This window comes from Lepisosteus platostomus, chromosome 2 (assembly GCF_059453375.1).
Source record: "Lepisosteus platostomus isolate fLepPlt1 chromosome 2, fLepPlt1.hap1, whole genome shotgun sequence".
Classification (NCBI taxonomy): domain Eukaryota; kingdom Metazoa; phylum Chordata; class Actinopteri; order Semionotiformes; family Lepisosteidae; genus Lepisosteus; species Lepisosteus platostomus.
The window spans coordinates 30,597,385-30,613,528 of NC_142612.1; the positions used below are offsets into that span (position 1 = coordinate 30,597,385).

At 37.1% G+C, this 16,144-nt stretch overlaps 1 protein-coding gene across 1 annotated transcript in view; it reads right to left on the bottom strand.

Annotated features, from left to right (window-relative positions):
* Nucleotides 1-15,590, bottom strand: part of fgf14 (fibroblast growth factor 14) — a 216,717-nt gene extending 201,127 nt beyond the window's left edge. Inside the window, exon 1 of the mRNA XM_088604704.1 lies at nt 14,735-15,590. Coding sequence (XP_088460830.1) covers nt 14,735-14,942 — 208 coding nt within the window. The 5' untranslated portion in view covers nt 14,943-15,590. The remainder of the gene's footprint in view (nt 1-14,734) is intronic.
* Nucleotides 15,591-16,144: the final 554 nt, after the last annotated feature.

Sequence of the window (16,144 nt, forward strand, 5' to 3'; positions counted from 1 at the left end):
ATTTTAATTCCAGCTTAGCTCTTAATTGCTAATACTAAATGGACAAAAGCATGAAAAGGTAACCTATGAACAATATAAATATGGTCAGGGAGATCACACGATGAAAACGTACATACAGTACATGGTGACATATTTGAATAATCCATCCATCCATCTACTGTATTTTCTAACCACTTCTTTCAGTTCAGGGTCGCAGAGGAGCCAAAGCCTATCCGAGTGACACGAACAAGGCAGGGTACACCCTGGACGAAACAGACGCATACATGTACACACCCACACCAGGGACAGCATTCCCAGAAGCCAATTAAGCTACTAGTAGGTCTTTGGACTGTAAGGAGGAAATAGAAGTACCAGAGGAAACCCACGCAAACATGGGAGAACATGCAAACTCCACGCAGATACCATAGTACCGCAGGCTCGAAAGTGAACCCAGTGTTTCCGTGCACCAATGCTAAACACTACGTTAACCGTGCCTCCCCACCTGAATAACTTTGCAACAATATGTCCAAGATGTGTAACTTGAGAGCAGTCTCATGAGAAACATTTGCTGCAAAATGTAAGCATAGCGCGTCTTTTGTTGCATTTTGACAATTTGTCCTATAAATACTTCTTGCTGAATCATCTTTTTTAAGTGTCCAGTTATAACTCCTAAAATTCACTTGAATATAAACTTGAATACATGAAAATGTAAATATAAATATATGAAGAAAGCTTTATGGCTTTATAACTACTCTGTATGAGTAATGACACATTGACTTAAACAGCTGACAAATGTGCTGCAGAGAAAAGGAAAACTGAAGATGTCACTTCAGAAAAACTGAGAACATGTGAAAACATCGCCATCAGCTCCTGTGGTCTGCCTTGTCACGAAATGTAAAGACGCCAGCAAACTGCAATGAAAAACCTTCAAAGTAAATGAGCATGGCAAACAGCTTGGAAAGAGCTACACCTGAAGTTGAGCTGTAAGGAGGTGCTGTATGTACAAATTAAAATACTGTAAATTATAAGATTAGTATTCAGTATACACTCAAGAGCCATTAGTCCTAATTTCCACACATTGCTGTCATTGCTTCTAAGACCCATCCCCCAGAATGTCCTTCTTTTGGCATCTTCATTACATATCTCTGTGTACATCTTAATTTAAACCTAGATCTAATTATAAATATTGCTGCCCTTTACAGCTCTATGTGACCTTAAACCATTGCAGGCAAAACATTATAACACCACTGTACCCTTGCCTCTGTATCAGTCAATAAGCTATTAGAAATCCACAGTTTTACAAAGAACTGTGTACAAATGCCCTGAACCCATAATTAAGCCATTATTAAACTATGTGGTCACTGCCTACGGAGAGAAAACCACTGAACTCATAATAAGTATGTAGCACATTGTTTGGATTAACGCTTGTACGGCACATTATGCACACAATTTACATTATATATTTGATATTAAAAATTGGTGTCCCAAATCCTAGCCCATAATAACATCACAACTATCCAAATTCATGTGAAAGGAGCAAACTTTTTCTTTTGCAACTTTCCTGTTTTAAAGATTGCATCCTTAGTACCAAAAAAAAAAGACACGAAAAGTACCAGTGGGAATAGTGTTTCTTCAAACATGAGCATGGTGCAGACCAGTACTTATGTAACTGCTACTTTAAAATAATAAATTTTACATAGAGCTATTCAAAGGTTGCATAGCCTTAAAATTAAATCCAAACATGTGTTCTAAATGTCAAACACTTTAATTATCTTAGCAACCATATCACGCTGTGGAAGACCTGTTTTACTCTATATAGTTTAAAAAACATGTTTGTCATGCTACCGATAAGAGAAAGTATTCCCCTAACATAATAAACATGCAGTTTTATACTGCACATGGCACAGACAAGATGGCCAAGCAATGATTTCATGCGTAGACAAAAATTTCGTAATTACAAGGATTAAACAAAAATTAAGGGAATGATACAATTCCAAAATGCCAAAATGCAGTTTTAATAGGACTTTTTTTTGGGCATACAGTATGCATCATTCACTCATTTCAGGTCACAGTACAAAATCAAAGTATATGAATATGAATATGAATTTACTGCATATCCATGCCATTCTTGATTCTGAACGATTTATGTTCCTGTGTGTGATCAGAAATGTCTGAATTAGTTTAGGAAACACCGAAGATTCGGGATATAGCATGATTTCCTTTTAGCCAACTCTCCCCTTTTTCTCCCCTTGCTCTTTTGGCACCATTTCAGTTACTGAGCTCTGCCACTCAACAGAACAAGAGCACTAGTAATGACAAATCGGAATTCAATTCATGCCCATGCGACCGGTGATGAGGTAGCAACAACACAGTAAAACTATAAGATGATGTACTTGCTACAACGTTGGAAATGCTAGACCTCATTTCTTTAGTTCACATTAGTTCCTTCCTTCAGAATAAATTCTAGTTTCAAACACACAGTTGCCTTTAAAAAAAATGTTGAAGTCCCACGCTGTTACTGCTACATCAAATAACACAATAATATTCATTTCAGGTTCACAGGATTACCTTGAATTACCTTTGTGCCACATGTTACCATGTATCTAGGGTAACTGGGTACTAATTGTTCTCATTCCTAATCATAAAGCCTTTTTTCACAGATAATTGGGTACAGTATAATGCATTTTATAAAGATAGTTAATGATTTAAAAATGTTAAGTGTATGTCAGTTGCTAAAGTAAGCAATGTTTTTTTTTATATAAAGTCAACATTTTGTGGAGCTGTAGAAATACTGATTCCAGACCACACCATGCTTGACAGTGACTGCAATGTCAATGTTCAGTGCATAGACTGAACCTCTCTTCCTTCTTGAATTATTTAAATCCAGTGCTGAGCAGTAATGATCAGAAACATCAGCAACTTAATCAGATACACAAAGAAACAGTTAAAAGTCAGATTCTAAAAACATTTTCTTCCACAGTGAGTAATTACTAAACTAAAGTGCCAAAGGCACTCAAAATGCCCTTTCTGAAAATATACAATATACAACCCTGAGTTTGAATATTCTTGCTGAATTACCACAACAAATAGACAGGATTAAAGCTATTTCCATCAAATAATTCTTCTAACTGTTAAACTATACAAACTCAAAGCTATACACATTCACCTCTTTTACCTGAAAGCCGCCCTGTATTTGACGGTATTCAGGCTGTTCCTTCCAATCAAGCACCACCACGGACACATTATCGATAGTACACAGCTCAGGTGTACTTGGTTAATTTGAAGGATCTTTCTGGATGCACTTTTTGCTTAGTGCTCTGGTTTTCTTCCATGAAAAAAAGCTATACAGAAGGATAGGTCTGATTATTTGAAATTAGGGGGAGCAGGGAGATTTCTTACTCAGGATGTTTGTTCCCTGAGTAAGTCAGAGCATCCTTTAGTGGCTATAAAACTCCAGAGAAAACTGAATGAACATAATGGGCCAAATGGCCTCCTCTTATTTTTGGAGTTTTATTGATGATAAAAGAAGCTAGGTCAGCTCCTAATCCACAGCGACAACACCGCCATTTCCAAGTGAATGGCACTCTCCAACAGCAAATAAGACCAACCTGCCTTTGTGAGCTACCATAGCTACAGTATGCTCAATTACAAAGTGACCTCCGTTACCAGTACTGGTCACACTGGAACATACAGTAGGTGGGCCAAGAACCACTCACATTAGTAATCCATCAGGTTTCCAAAGCTCAAGAAATCTGTGAGCGACTTATTGATTATATGACCTGTAAAACACACAAATACAAACTTGCAACGTGAGCAAAGTATTACAGTTTATATAAAGGTAATATACTTCAAATCAGCTTTCTTTAACCAATCCCTCTCATTTCTAGCAACTAAGAAGTAAAACAGACTGAATTTCTTCAAGAATAGGGAAGCTTAAGTCTTTGGCAAATACCATGAATATCGCAAGGATTCTTTAACCTTGTTACCACAGAGAGGGTACTATTTGAAAATATTCAAAACTATGGTTATGAAAGATAAGAACTATATCAAGTGAATAGCAAACAGCACAGCTAAACTGCCTACCGCAGTTACTACGGATTTGCTGTTCAGAACCTGTTGCCATTTATTTTAAATGAAATATCCCATTTTAAAATGTCCAATGTCCCAGATTTTTAATTGTGAATTTTGGATGTAGCATTTTATTTTTTAAATCTTTCTTTGCAAACATAGTACCTACTACTGTACATTACAAGCGAGCAATGCGTATAAATATTTAACTCTATTTAAAGTAAGGCATTCAGTTGGTACATTCCAGGGATAATCAAGTCAACGCAGCAGATTTCTTCAGCAACTGTGAAACACAAACCAGAGGGCACGTGTGGGAACTACTGTATGTGGAGAAGCATGAAAAAACAAGAACAGAAAGCACTTCCGTACCCAAAGGGTTGTGGGAGTATAGAACACATTAATTAGCCATTCTGTTGAAGGCTGTACCACCCTGGCTTCTTACACAAAATGACTGGATGTGGTCAGTGGTCAGTGGATCAATTCACTACCAAACAGTCTTAATGGGCTAAATGGCCACTTCTTGTTTGTAACCTTTCTGACAGAAAGAAATTAAAGCGACAACAAACGAAAACGAAGCAACCAGACTAGAGTTAACAATGGGTTACTACTGTACAAAAAATGGCAGTTGACTTGTAATTTACAAATTAACTCTAATTGTTAGTTTATCAAACAATTAAAAGCCTGCTTTGTTTCACGGATTAGAAAGCTATTTTAACCCAGCTGATATTTTATTTGTCAATGCCCCCATTCTACATTCAATCCCTATAATTATACGTACAATCTGCAGGCTTGCTTTTTTCGGCACAAATGAAGTCTAAGTGGTGTACATGCAAAATAATGCTGTATTAATTTAGCTGCCAATTGTTGTTTTTTTAAAGAGTCAGTACATAATTTGCAGAGTGTGTTTTCTGAACGTTGGCAGCAGTACTGACGCTTAATTCAGAGAAAAAAACTGCGCAAAGGAAACAAGTACTGTATATCAGCATTATTCCACTATTAAAATGCATGGGTAATTTCAGGCAGTATTCGAGGGAAAGTTTTTTTTTTACACCAGCTGGGCAGGAAAAGCTCACAGCAGGAAATCAATCTTTCTACAGCGATATGTACTGTAGCTGATTTAATTGGGAAAAATCCATACACCGAATATTACAGCAGGGAAACGCAATGCAAAACTACAGACTAAGAGAAGAGAAGCCGGATTGGAACAACAAAATAAAAGCTTGGCCTGCAAATGATCCGAGAGTTCATATATTATTAAAGAAAGTGTCATATTCATTTATAACACCGTCATTTTAAAAAGGACCCCAGCTGAATCTCAGTGGCATCAGACTCACCGAGGTCAACGTCTATCCCAGACATTGCGATAAACACTTGCTCTTTATGTCAGACAGCATTGTAAAATTACAAAGATGAACACTAACAAAAAACGTATTGCTGGAGGGCAATAAAAAAAACAATAATTTAGACCACATTTGTACACAGAAGAGTTTCAAAAAGCAGTCTGTTTGGCTAGAAGACTCATGTTTACTCTGATAATGTTTCCAGGCAACAAACTGCACACAAGCCTGCAACAGCTGGACAACAAAGGATGCTTACATGCAAAGCTGTATAGGTTGACTTATGGTCAAATATTTTCAAATGATAGTTAATCACAAAGAATACTACTAATCTTTAAAGTCTCCTTCCGATCAACAGATTTTGTTTTTATGAGTATTAAACTGTCCAAAGCACCAATGGCATGTAAAAATTACTACCTCAGGTTTGGGATATTTCATGGCATTAGCAAAGCCGTCAATAGAAGCAACTGATCAATTTCTTCCAAAAGTGAAATTACCCGATTTAATTAGCTACTGCTTACACTGCAGTACTTTCCAGCCTCTGTGGTAGCAACTCACGAAACAATGTAAACAAAAAATGACAACTTAAAAATAAATGGTTACATACTAGTAATTAGGATAGTTTTGGAAATGCTTGTTATCACTTGGGATGGAGAACGTAATATGTATTTGTTGTTCTTTGTGTTTCTGAAAAATCTAGACCTGGGCTAGCTCATTCAGAGAGTCTAGTGCTGCAATGGTATAGTATTTAAAGAGCAGGAAAAGAATTGATGAGACTTACACAACACAATCAATAGCTGGTGATACCTTGGTGGAATCCAGTTACATCACACATAAATCCAATGCTGTAAGGATATCTAAACCCACCTATTTACTGCCATAGGGAAGATAAAGTAAAATAAATGTGTGCCTTTGAAAACCTAAAAAAACATTTCATTGAAAACCAAAAAATTATGTGACTTCCTAAAAAAGGGGGGGCATACAAATTTACAATAACACAGGGAAAACCACAAATCCTGATTTGCATTCAATGAGCAGATCAAATGGCAACCTGACAATACATTCAGCCCCATTGTGAGGAAAAGGCTCTTTACAACTGGGAATCACCTTGAAACAGTTGTCACCAGCTGTAGGGCACATCAGCTGGTAGTACACAGCATTTCTGCTGTTCAGCAACAGTTCAGATATAAAGCCTGAATTGAACCTGTGGGGACGTACTAGAAGTAACACTTAACAGTCTTCTACACGTGGGCACCCAGAACACAGTCATAATCCTCTTGCTCAATGACCAGTTAGTTAATCTCCCAAGGTGATCAAGAAACACATTCAGAACCGTGGACTAGGAACCATAGCTCTACAATGTGTATTTAAAGGAAATAAGTATTTAAAGGAAAACAGTTAGGAAAAGCTATTGTACACAATGTAAGATTTTGCTCTGGATATAAACAATTCAATAGGCTCCAACTCCCCCGCAGTTAGAAAATGGACAGATGTGCTGGATAAAATTCAGCCACATCCACGGCAAGGCACATTCTGAATTGTGGGAACTTCAATTGCTGATATCAGGAGAATAGAAAAGTATTTTACACTTTTTGAGTGATTTTGCAGAGAATTCACTAAAGATATGGAGATAATTGCTTGCAATATTCAGTGGGCTTGACCTATAAATAGACACTTTACCTTTTAACTGAACATTAGCAAATTAATTCTACACATTATTTGCTCAAAGAGAAAATACAGTATTTGTTCTCTATCCACTCAACCTGGATAGGTGTATAAGCTTAGCTTTATATAGACATATTTCGAGTACGCAACAGGTCAATTTTTCATTGGAAGGGAACAATTTTTGTATTTAACCTTGATGGACAGCATAATGGCTTAGTTTATTATATTTTCCTTCAAATGTTATACAAATTGTCAAACAGACAAAGTATCAATAGAAAATACTTACATGCACCGGCAAAAAGAAAAACATTTCTAATGTGTTTGCTATTATTTGGTACAAATATAAACAAGAGATTTAGTGCTCAGTTCAAGTGAAGTACAGTATGTAGACCAAAAAAGTGACACAATTACAAAACCAAAAAAAGGCTGGCACTCTTAAGTCTTGCACCTCTACAGGCTCTAAATGAAAACTGTAAAGTCTTAAAGAGCTTCTACAGCTTATCAAATGCGATATCCGCTCCCAAAGTCATGTTATTCCAGGTTAATTATCAAGACATATCTTTGGCTCTATAAGGCTGTACCACCATACACAGGCAACATTTTAGTATCCTTTACAACATTTTTTACGGCTTGAGAGTAAGATTAATGTTAATCCAATTAAACTTGATTTTAGGACAGTAGTTCATATTTTATATACAGTACTCATTTGTATTAGAACTTCTTTTCATAATTATTGACTTAAAAAGTGAAAACATCTACAGTACATACAGTACTTCAACCCGCACAAGTATTTGTAGGATTGATGAGGACAAAGAAAGTAGAAGCTCTCGTACAATATACAACACTCATTTTTTTTGTTGTAAGAATAAAACACTGACACTTCCATCAGTTCTTAATCAGAGATTTGCACACTGCAGTGTGTAGGAGTTTCTCCTTTGTTTCCCAATAAAGTATTTAAAATATCAACTAAATATATATCTATTGAGAATTAAAGATATACTTTGAACATGAATTATATCTAGAATCCCATTTAGTCCAAGTAGCACAGAATCCTGTAAATCTGGTCTGTTTTAAATCTTTTAACCTAATAAACCTGTTGAAGACTAACAAGTGTTTTTTAGTGTAATGGGTATTTAATCACTCTGTCTTAATGTAAAAATGCTTTCTCAGGAGCAGAATACACCTGCAAAGCCATTCTAACTTCTTGACTATGCCTTACATCATTGGTCTTGGCAAAGTGGTATGAGAAGTACAGTAAACTATAAAAAGTATTTTGTCTTCTTTTAGCATGCACTGATAAGCATACTGTACATTTAAAGTCCACAAGCTCTAGAATGTCCAGATTGAAAACCATAAAGCCACTTTAACCAGACATAATATCATTACCTATGTGATTTTTCAATATTGCTCATTAGCAGCCTTATGTATTATGTAGGATAAAACAAAAACGTTATGAACCATATACAAAGTACAACATGTCCATAATATACAGCTGAATCTGACCCATAATATCATATATTTCTACTTATAAAAGCAGAAATTATTACTAAAAGCTTCCTCTTTATCAAATGTCTTGACAACATGTTTTTTACAGTGTGTGATGAACCTGTGAATTCTCTAGATTCATGCCATTTGCTATCCAAAAGCTCATACGCCCATTCTTGTGAACATCAGAACTCTATGTCAATCAATATGCAAGTATTGGGAGTTTTTAAAGAAATAAATCCTACCCACAATTCTCTTAGAAAAGAAACATGCTTATTTTTAATGTCATTATTTTGAAAGCCCACCATACTTCTTACATGGCATAATTAAAGTAGCTATCATAATGATGGATGGCCTATACTGTGTTATATATTTCAATGATCACTCTTTACTTTTGTTTGTGGTAATTAAGCAGTTTTCAGTCTTTGCTGTCAGTGGTAAAACCATCAGAAGATGTACAATACATAACACATTGTACTCCTGAATTATCCTATACTTGTATATACTGTACACAGTACATATAAGAGATTATTTGCAGTTTCAGTATATAGCATCGTCAGTAACTGACAAACACGCTACATGTGGCCTTCTTTCATCTGTAACTACTCTTACGTTCTAAGGAGTAAAAACTGAATGGGGAATATATGATCTTCCCTATACATTTTTTAAATGGTTGTTACCACTCACAAAATGAATACTGCAGTCCCATTACAAACCAAAGAGGGAATAAATGAAACACCGAATTTGAAGCATGTTAAATTGCTTAAGCAAACTTACATTTAACATTCACTCTGCAAATTCCTCTGTCATTAACTCAGGAATATAAACAACTGCAACATGATCAGCATTTCTGCAATTTTACTGTAATACTAGAAAAACAGGTAATAAATCATTAGGACGGCACAGTGGCTAGCATTGCTGCCTTGAGGTACTGGAACCCTGGGTTCAGTTCTGGGACTGAGATGCGATCTGCACATTTGGATGTTTTTCCCATGTTGATGTGCATTTCATCTGGATGCTCTGGTCTCCTCTGCCTTGTGCTGGACTGGTGTCCTGTCTAGGGTGTTGTTTGCTATGATAGGCTCCGGCTCCCTTGTGACCCTATATTGGATAAAGTGGTTAGAAAATGGATCAATTGTTTCTGCCTAGCCTTTTCCTTCCCGAAAGATCCCAAAGCATTTTACTTTTAGGAGGGAACCCATGTTATGCTCCTCTGAAGTGTAGCCCACACCGGAGTGACACAGGACCATTAGACACCAGAAGTCCCACTACACCGCACATCAGGTTAAGGCGGGAGAAATTGCTTTACCAGTTGAATTACAGTGGAACACAAGGGCAGAATTGAGCCAGGACACCAGGGTTGATAGTACAACTTTAATGACCAAGAAATCAGGACCGTGGTTTAATGTCTCAGTTTAAAAAAAAAATATTTGTAATGGGGAATTGGTTTGAAAGAAGGAATTTCAAAAACTGGTATTGACTCCAATCTTGGTTTTTACTCTTAAGCAACAAAGACATTTTTGCTGATGCCCACAGGTTACGACGAGGAAACCATTACAAGCTAAGAATGGTTTATTGTTATAGTCCCTTGGCGTATAGGCAAAGCCTCAAAAGGACACTCATTGGTCAAATGTGATGAAAAAAAAGGCTAAGATTTTATATCTACTACAAATACATGCAGGAAAATTAAAATAAATTTTGTTATGGCATTTCTTTCAGTGTTGCCTCACTTTTGCACTTATCAGAGAACAATCTGTTTATACAATATAAATAAATCAATTTTTAATGCAAAACAGTGAGGAAAGAGGTATTCCCTGGTCAAAAAGTGCACATTTACAGAATGGGGTGGGATTTTCTTATAAAGCACATCCTGACATAACCAGGCTTCTGTTGATCACAGAAGCCTCAAAAACAGGCCAGAGATATTTCCCAAGTGTATAGTGAAAAATTGCATAAGTGTAGCAATAAATTGAGTCCTCAAACTGTGCCAAGGCCTGTTGGAACAAGACTGAACTGTATCCATTTCAGGAAAATATTTAATACAGTGTTCAATAGGTACAATTAGCACAAAAAGTCATAGAGTACGTTCCATGGGCATAGGCAAAATAAAAGAATAATACAAACAAAAGTCCATTAATTGGTGTGGGACCTATTACTGGTAATTTCAAAACCATAAATTCCATAATTGGATCCTGAAAAAGCCTTTGAAAAAAGTCCAGTAATTCTTCAATGGAAACTTAGAGCACAGCTTTCAGATGATGGCAGTAATTTAGAAAGGAAGCATACATGCGTGCCACTGTGCATCTGACCAAAGGGAAAGTGAGGAACCTGCAGGCTACATCAAGTACAAGAACAGAGAAATGGTATTTCAGGCTCTCTTACACAGAAATCAATTTTTTAACCAATAAAATAGACCATTAACGGTCACTGGAAAAGAAGGTTGAACTTTAAAACAAACTTGGCTATTTATGTACCTTGGTTTTTACAAGTCTAAATGTATTGGTTACTGACTAAATGTTTTTGGTGCTATTTTGACAATTTCATCATTCACCACTGACCATGAGGTACTGGAGTGACTCTGATTGTTACATAAGCAGTACAGTAAATCACCACAGCCATGAAAGAGTTGGTTTGGCAAAAGTGATGAGGTGAGTCAGAAGACACAGAAAGGAACCAGTACGCCTCAATTTAGAGAGCAACACCTTCTTGCCATCGATATGTTGGAGTAATTCCTCAATGGGGATGAGCCAGCAGTACAGCCCATTTCCTCTTCGCCATTTAAGGTTTTAGGTTAGATTACCTTGGACTTTAGTACAAAGTGCAGTGCAATACGCCATCTGTGCCATACAAAACTCCACTCAATGTCGATTTCCACAGCAGCGCTGTGACTTTCACAGTAGACTCCCTCTCCCTTGGTGATGAACTCTTTTGATGACCAGTGCTGAAATAATTAATTCACCCATTTTCGAACTGTTTTATTCAATAAGAGTCACTGGCGAGCCAGAGCCTATCCTAGCAAGCAGTGGGTGCAAGGCAGAGTGCACCCTGGACGGGATGCTAGTCAACCGCAGGGCACACACTCACTCCAGCACCAGTTTTCTAAGAAGCCAATTAACCTACCAGTATACAGTATGTCTTTGGACTGTGGGAAGAAACTGGTCACCCAGATGAAACCCATGCAAACACAGGAAGAACACACATGAACAACTCCATGTAGATACAGGTGCACTCTAGGTCCAGAAACGAACCGAAGGCTCCAACAGCAGGACGAGGCAGCAGTGTTACAATTCTGCTTCTGTGCCACCCCTAAGTCACTTATCATGCTTGTTTAATACACTAGTGCACGTGCTACAGAAAAGGTGCTCATTTTCCTCTGAACTTTATGAAATTATAGCATGTGATAAGATTCTTGTGATGCTCACTGCACACCAAAGGCAAAAAAACAGTTGAAGGCACTGGCACTCCACTGTACAAAAGGTAAAAAAGGATTTCTAACTAATTTCATAAATCCCCCTTCACAATTATAATACCCACAAGTTTTGTAACTACCGAGCTAACTCATAAAAGCATAAAAGGATTTAGAGTGTATGATAAACACAGCTCAGAGCTACTGTACTTCGGTTTATTAAGACAATAATTTAATAATCATGTCATATATTAGAAGATTCAAGGATTTTGCAAGACATGATCATTCATAAATACGATCTGATCATAAAAAGGCACTTTAAGATATTATGATAAGAATTAGCAGTAGTACTGGTAGCAATAGAGAATAGATTATTTAACAAAACACTCACCTCTTGACTGTATAAAATGTACGTTATTCGTGGACCGCATACTACTTAATATCCAGAAGAATGTTTTGTTCCACATTTGAATGAGAACCCAACTGTAATGTATACTACGTACTTCACATTTCGTGTTCTGATTGTTCTGAGGAATCCTAAGATTCGCACACAGGCTCAGTTCCACTCTAGACATCTTAACTAACTCTGCCTCATGTACAATATGACAATGAAGATTAATAAAGGAATGTAACTTTGCTATTGAATTGAAAGGCAAGTGTTAGCCCTTTGTTGACTATCTGAACCCGCCATCTGCTGGGCTAACCAGCCAAAGAAATAAAAAAAATGCTTATTGGTACTTTCCAAACTCTTCCAGAAGTTACATGAACAAAATGTGTTTTGCTAAAATGTATTTAATATAAATGACGTTAAGGTCGCATTACCTTCACACGATGTAGTGTTCAAATTCATTCCTGCTACAAATAATTTTCACATGTACAACAAAAAGGCCGGTGCACCACTACACTCGCGTGTTTATATTGTCTTTAAATAAACACATCAGGTAACCTCAATAGGCACTGTAGGCTTTATAAGTTCATGATTACAAAAAAAGTTTTATCAGAAAAAACAAATTAACATTTTCTCCGTACCAGACGTTTGACACAGCCGACTACAATCAAATTACGTGTTTTTACAACTTTGTTGGCGTCGAACGTGATCTGATGTCAAAAAGGAAACGTTTCATTAAATTGCACACATTTTTTGCAACAGTTGATTCTATCGATACCGATAATAAAGTACAGCGCCTAACCATTGAATATTCTTTGTTTTCAAAACAAATCTTTGGGCAGTAACTACAACTGTATTGCGTCACTTAATAGTGATATACAGTATATATTTTTTAAATGTGTTATAAACAGTATTGCATATGGATCTCCGTAAACAGGATGTTCACCATATGAAGGTACCCGGATCCATAGCGCAAATACCTAAAACCGCAGTGGATAATTTAAAAAAAGGGAATACAACTGCATTTGTGTGAACTTCGCCTAATAATATGTAACAGTGTACAGAGCGTTACCGTGCCACCGCTACTCAGCTTTCAATGTCTGTTAAAAATATATGCAATTGACAACAATGTCCCCCGAGTGCTACTTCGATTCTGGAAGTTGGTGTTTTGCTGCAGCACATTTCTTTGGAGGGGAGGTCCTACTGAAATCCTTCGATAACCGACGCCGCTTTCCTTCAACAATCTCTCTTTCAATTCAGGAAATGCGACCTTTTTGTACTTTCTCTTTTATTTCAACTGCAAAATCTAAGTTATTGAGTGGGCGGCAAATGCAACGGTTTCCCTCGTTAATCGTGGGGTGTCAGCAAGGCAAAATAGCTATGATCTACTACACTGCAGTGCCAGCGTCAAAGAAGCAGAGCTTTTTTACCCCAATGACTGTCAACCACATCAACTTTAAGACACTCTGCCCGTGTCTTGCACCAGCTATAATAACCAATGCTTCTTTATAAACAGATACCACGTCATTCGCGATAACCTGTTTCTAGAGAAACATGATACAGCCCCATACAAAATTGTATTTTTAAAGCAAAATCTGAATGAAAATTAATCTATTTTACGCATCCCATCTCTCCACATCTTGGAACTGCATACAGTATACAGTACAGTTGCTCTAAAAACGAATCGCTCGCTTCAGCAGCGGGGATGAAGCAACTAACATCATTTCTAGTTATTTAAATGAACTGCAGATCATATGGACTATGGAATCAGGTTGTCTGTATATGAGGAAAAGCCTCTATCGCTTCTAACACAAAGACAGTCATGCTCTGTACTGTATCAACAGAATAAGCAAAAGAAAATGCAGAAAAAGAGGACAATAGTGGATGATGAATTCAAAGCTAGGCGCCTCGTCGTATTATCTCCGTCCTCCACGCAAATGTTGTGCATTTAAAAAGCTATCTTGCGGGCTTAATTTTCCAGTCAGCTTGACAAGAGAGACCGAATATTAAAAACCGAAAAGTGATGCAGAAGAAAATGCTGCTGCAGCACAGGAAGAATAAAACCTGTCAAACCAGACCCGCATTACAAACACACTGCACAGCGCACACCAGTATCCTACAAATGTCTACATTAAAGTGATTTACCAAGATACGACAGAGCACCTATCAAAAAAAGTTCGAAGCGCTACGATCATCATGCTTTAGTGATGCAGGGCTTTTCTGTTGGTGCTTAACGCTCAGCCTTGCTTGGCTCGCCAGCACCAGCAGGACTACAGTATAACTTATTCCCCCTTTTCGCTGCATTTACCTGCTGTACAAATATGATTGCAGATATAACACCATCACTATAAACAATGTATAACACAGTGCGGGCACTAGAAAACAAACAGCAACACCACGACTTACCACTTTGGCTTTTGTTTTTCTTAAGACTCTTGCCACAAAGACACTGCAGCATATGCGTTCCTTTGCTGAAAATGTTCCAAAGAAACCACATTGATTTGGGCGAAAAGCAATCCAGCAGCTTAGACACCCTGATAAAGAAGAGATCCTTGCGGTTGCATAATAATACAATGGGATCAGTTCTCCAGGACAGGGCTACCAATTTTACCATAGAAAAAAGATGTTTATATTCCAGTCTTCCGCTGCTTTTGTTCACGTGGCAATATATATATATATTCTTACACTTCTTAAACGAAGGTTATTTTTTTCCGACTATGTGTGAATAATGGTCCCCAAAATGCACACACCAGGAAGTCAGTAATAAAAAATACTCTGTATATTTCATATGTCGCACAAAATGTAAAGAGCAGCCAGTAAACAAACAGAACTAATCGGCAAACAGTAAAAAACGAAGGATTTCCAAAGAGAAAACCATTGCCTATTAGTTCATCACTCTGAGGAAGGGTGGATGTGCTTCAAAAGGCAAAGGCAGGATGTATCCTATAGAAAGACCGCAACGATAGCTCCAACAAAACAACATATAACCAAATCAAGTCAGTTCACTTTATGTTCTCCTTTAAACCTGCTGATTGCCGAGATCAATTCCCGTTAATCTGTCGCTGCATTCTTTAAAAAGGCATTTCTCGATCCGAACCCGGATTTTGTTCCCCCGTGAAAAAATAAACTGCAATATTCTGAGGGTAAGATGTTACCAATTCGCAGCTGGCATGTCTTTCTTTCCCCTAAAAGTATCGTGGTTCCGGAAAATATTTTCAAGTATTTCTGTTCAGCTTGGATCTGTGTTAGAAAATAGATGGGGAGGAGGAGGGGTTGAATTGAAAGATTGGCTTTCCATTACGTAAACACGTGGTTTGAACACCGTCACAAATGAGACGTTTTCAGGATTTCAAGGGAGAAACACAAAAGATTGTTTCACAAATCTGATCAATGAGTGAGAGTGTTCAGCGTGGGGATTTTTTTTTACGTTATAAAAATTAATCACAACCATCATTTTAAAAAGGACGCGATTCAGCTATATTTATGAAGATGGACAACATCCTCCCATAACATCAAAATAATAAAATGTATAATCTTTTCTCGTGGTGACGTACTGTACAGTATACAACTGAGGCATTCAAAGCCAAATCTGCATAAAAACCGGTAAAATTAAGCTGTTATGATAGGGTCTTATGAGCGTAATGTAATTTTGTTATGCTGTAGGCTCGTATTTACAGATCAACAAGTGTATATCAGTTCCGCGTTTAAAGAAGGTAATAAACTAATCAGTGTGATTATAAATGAAAACTCATCTGTTTAGGTTAGGGTTGAAAGTTGTATTGAAACTGTTAAATTAGACGGTCACTCTTACACTGT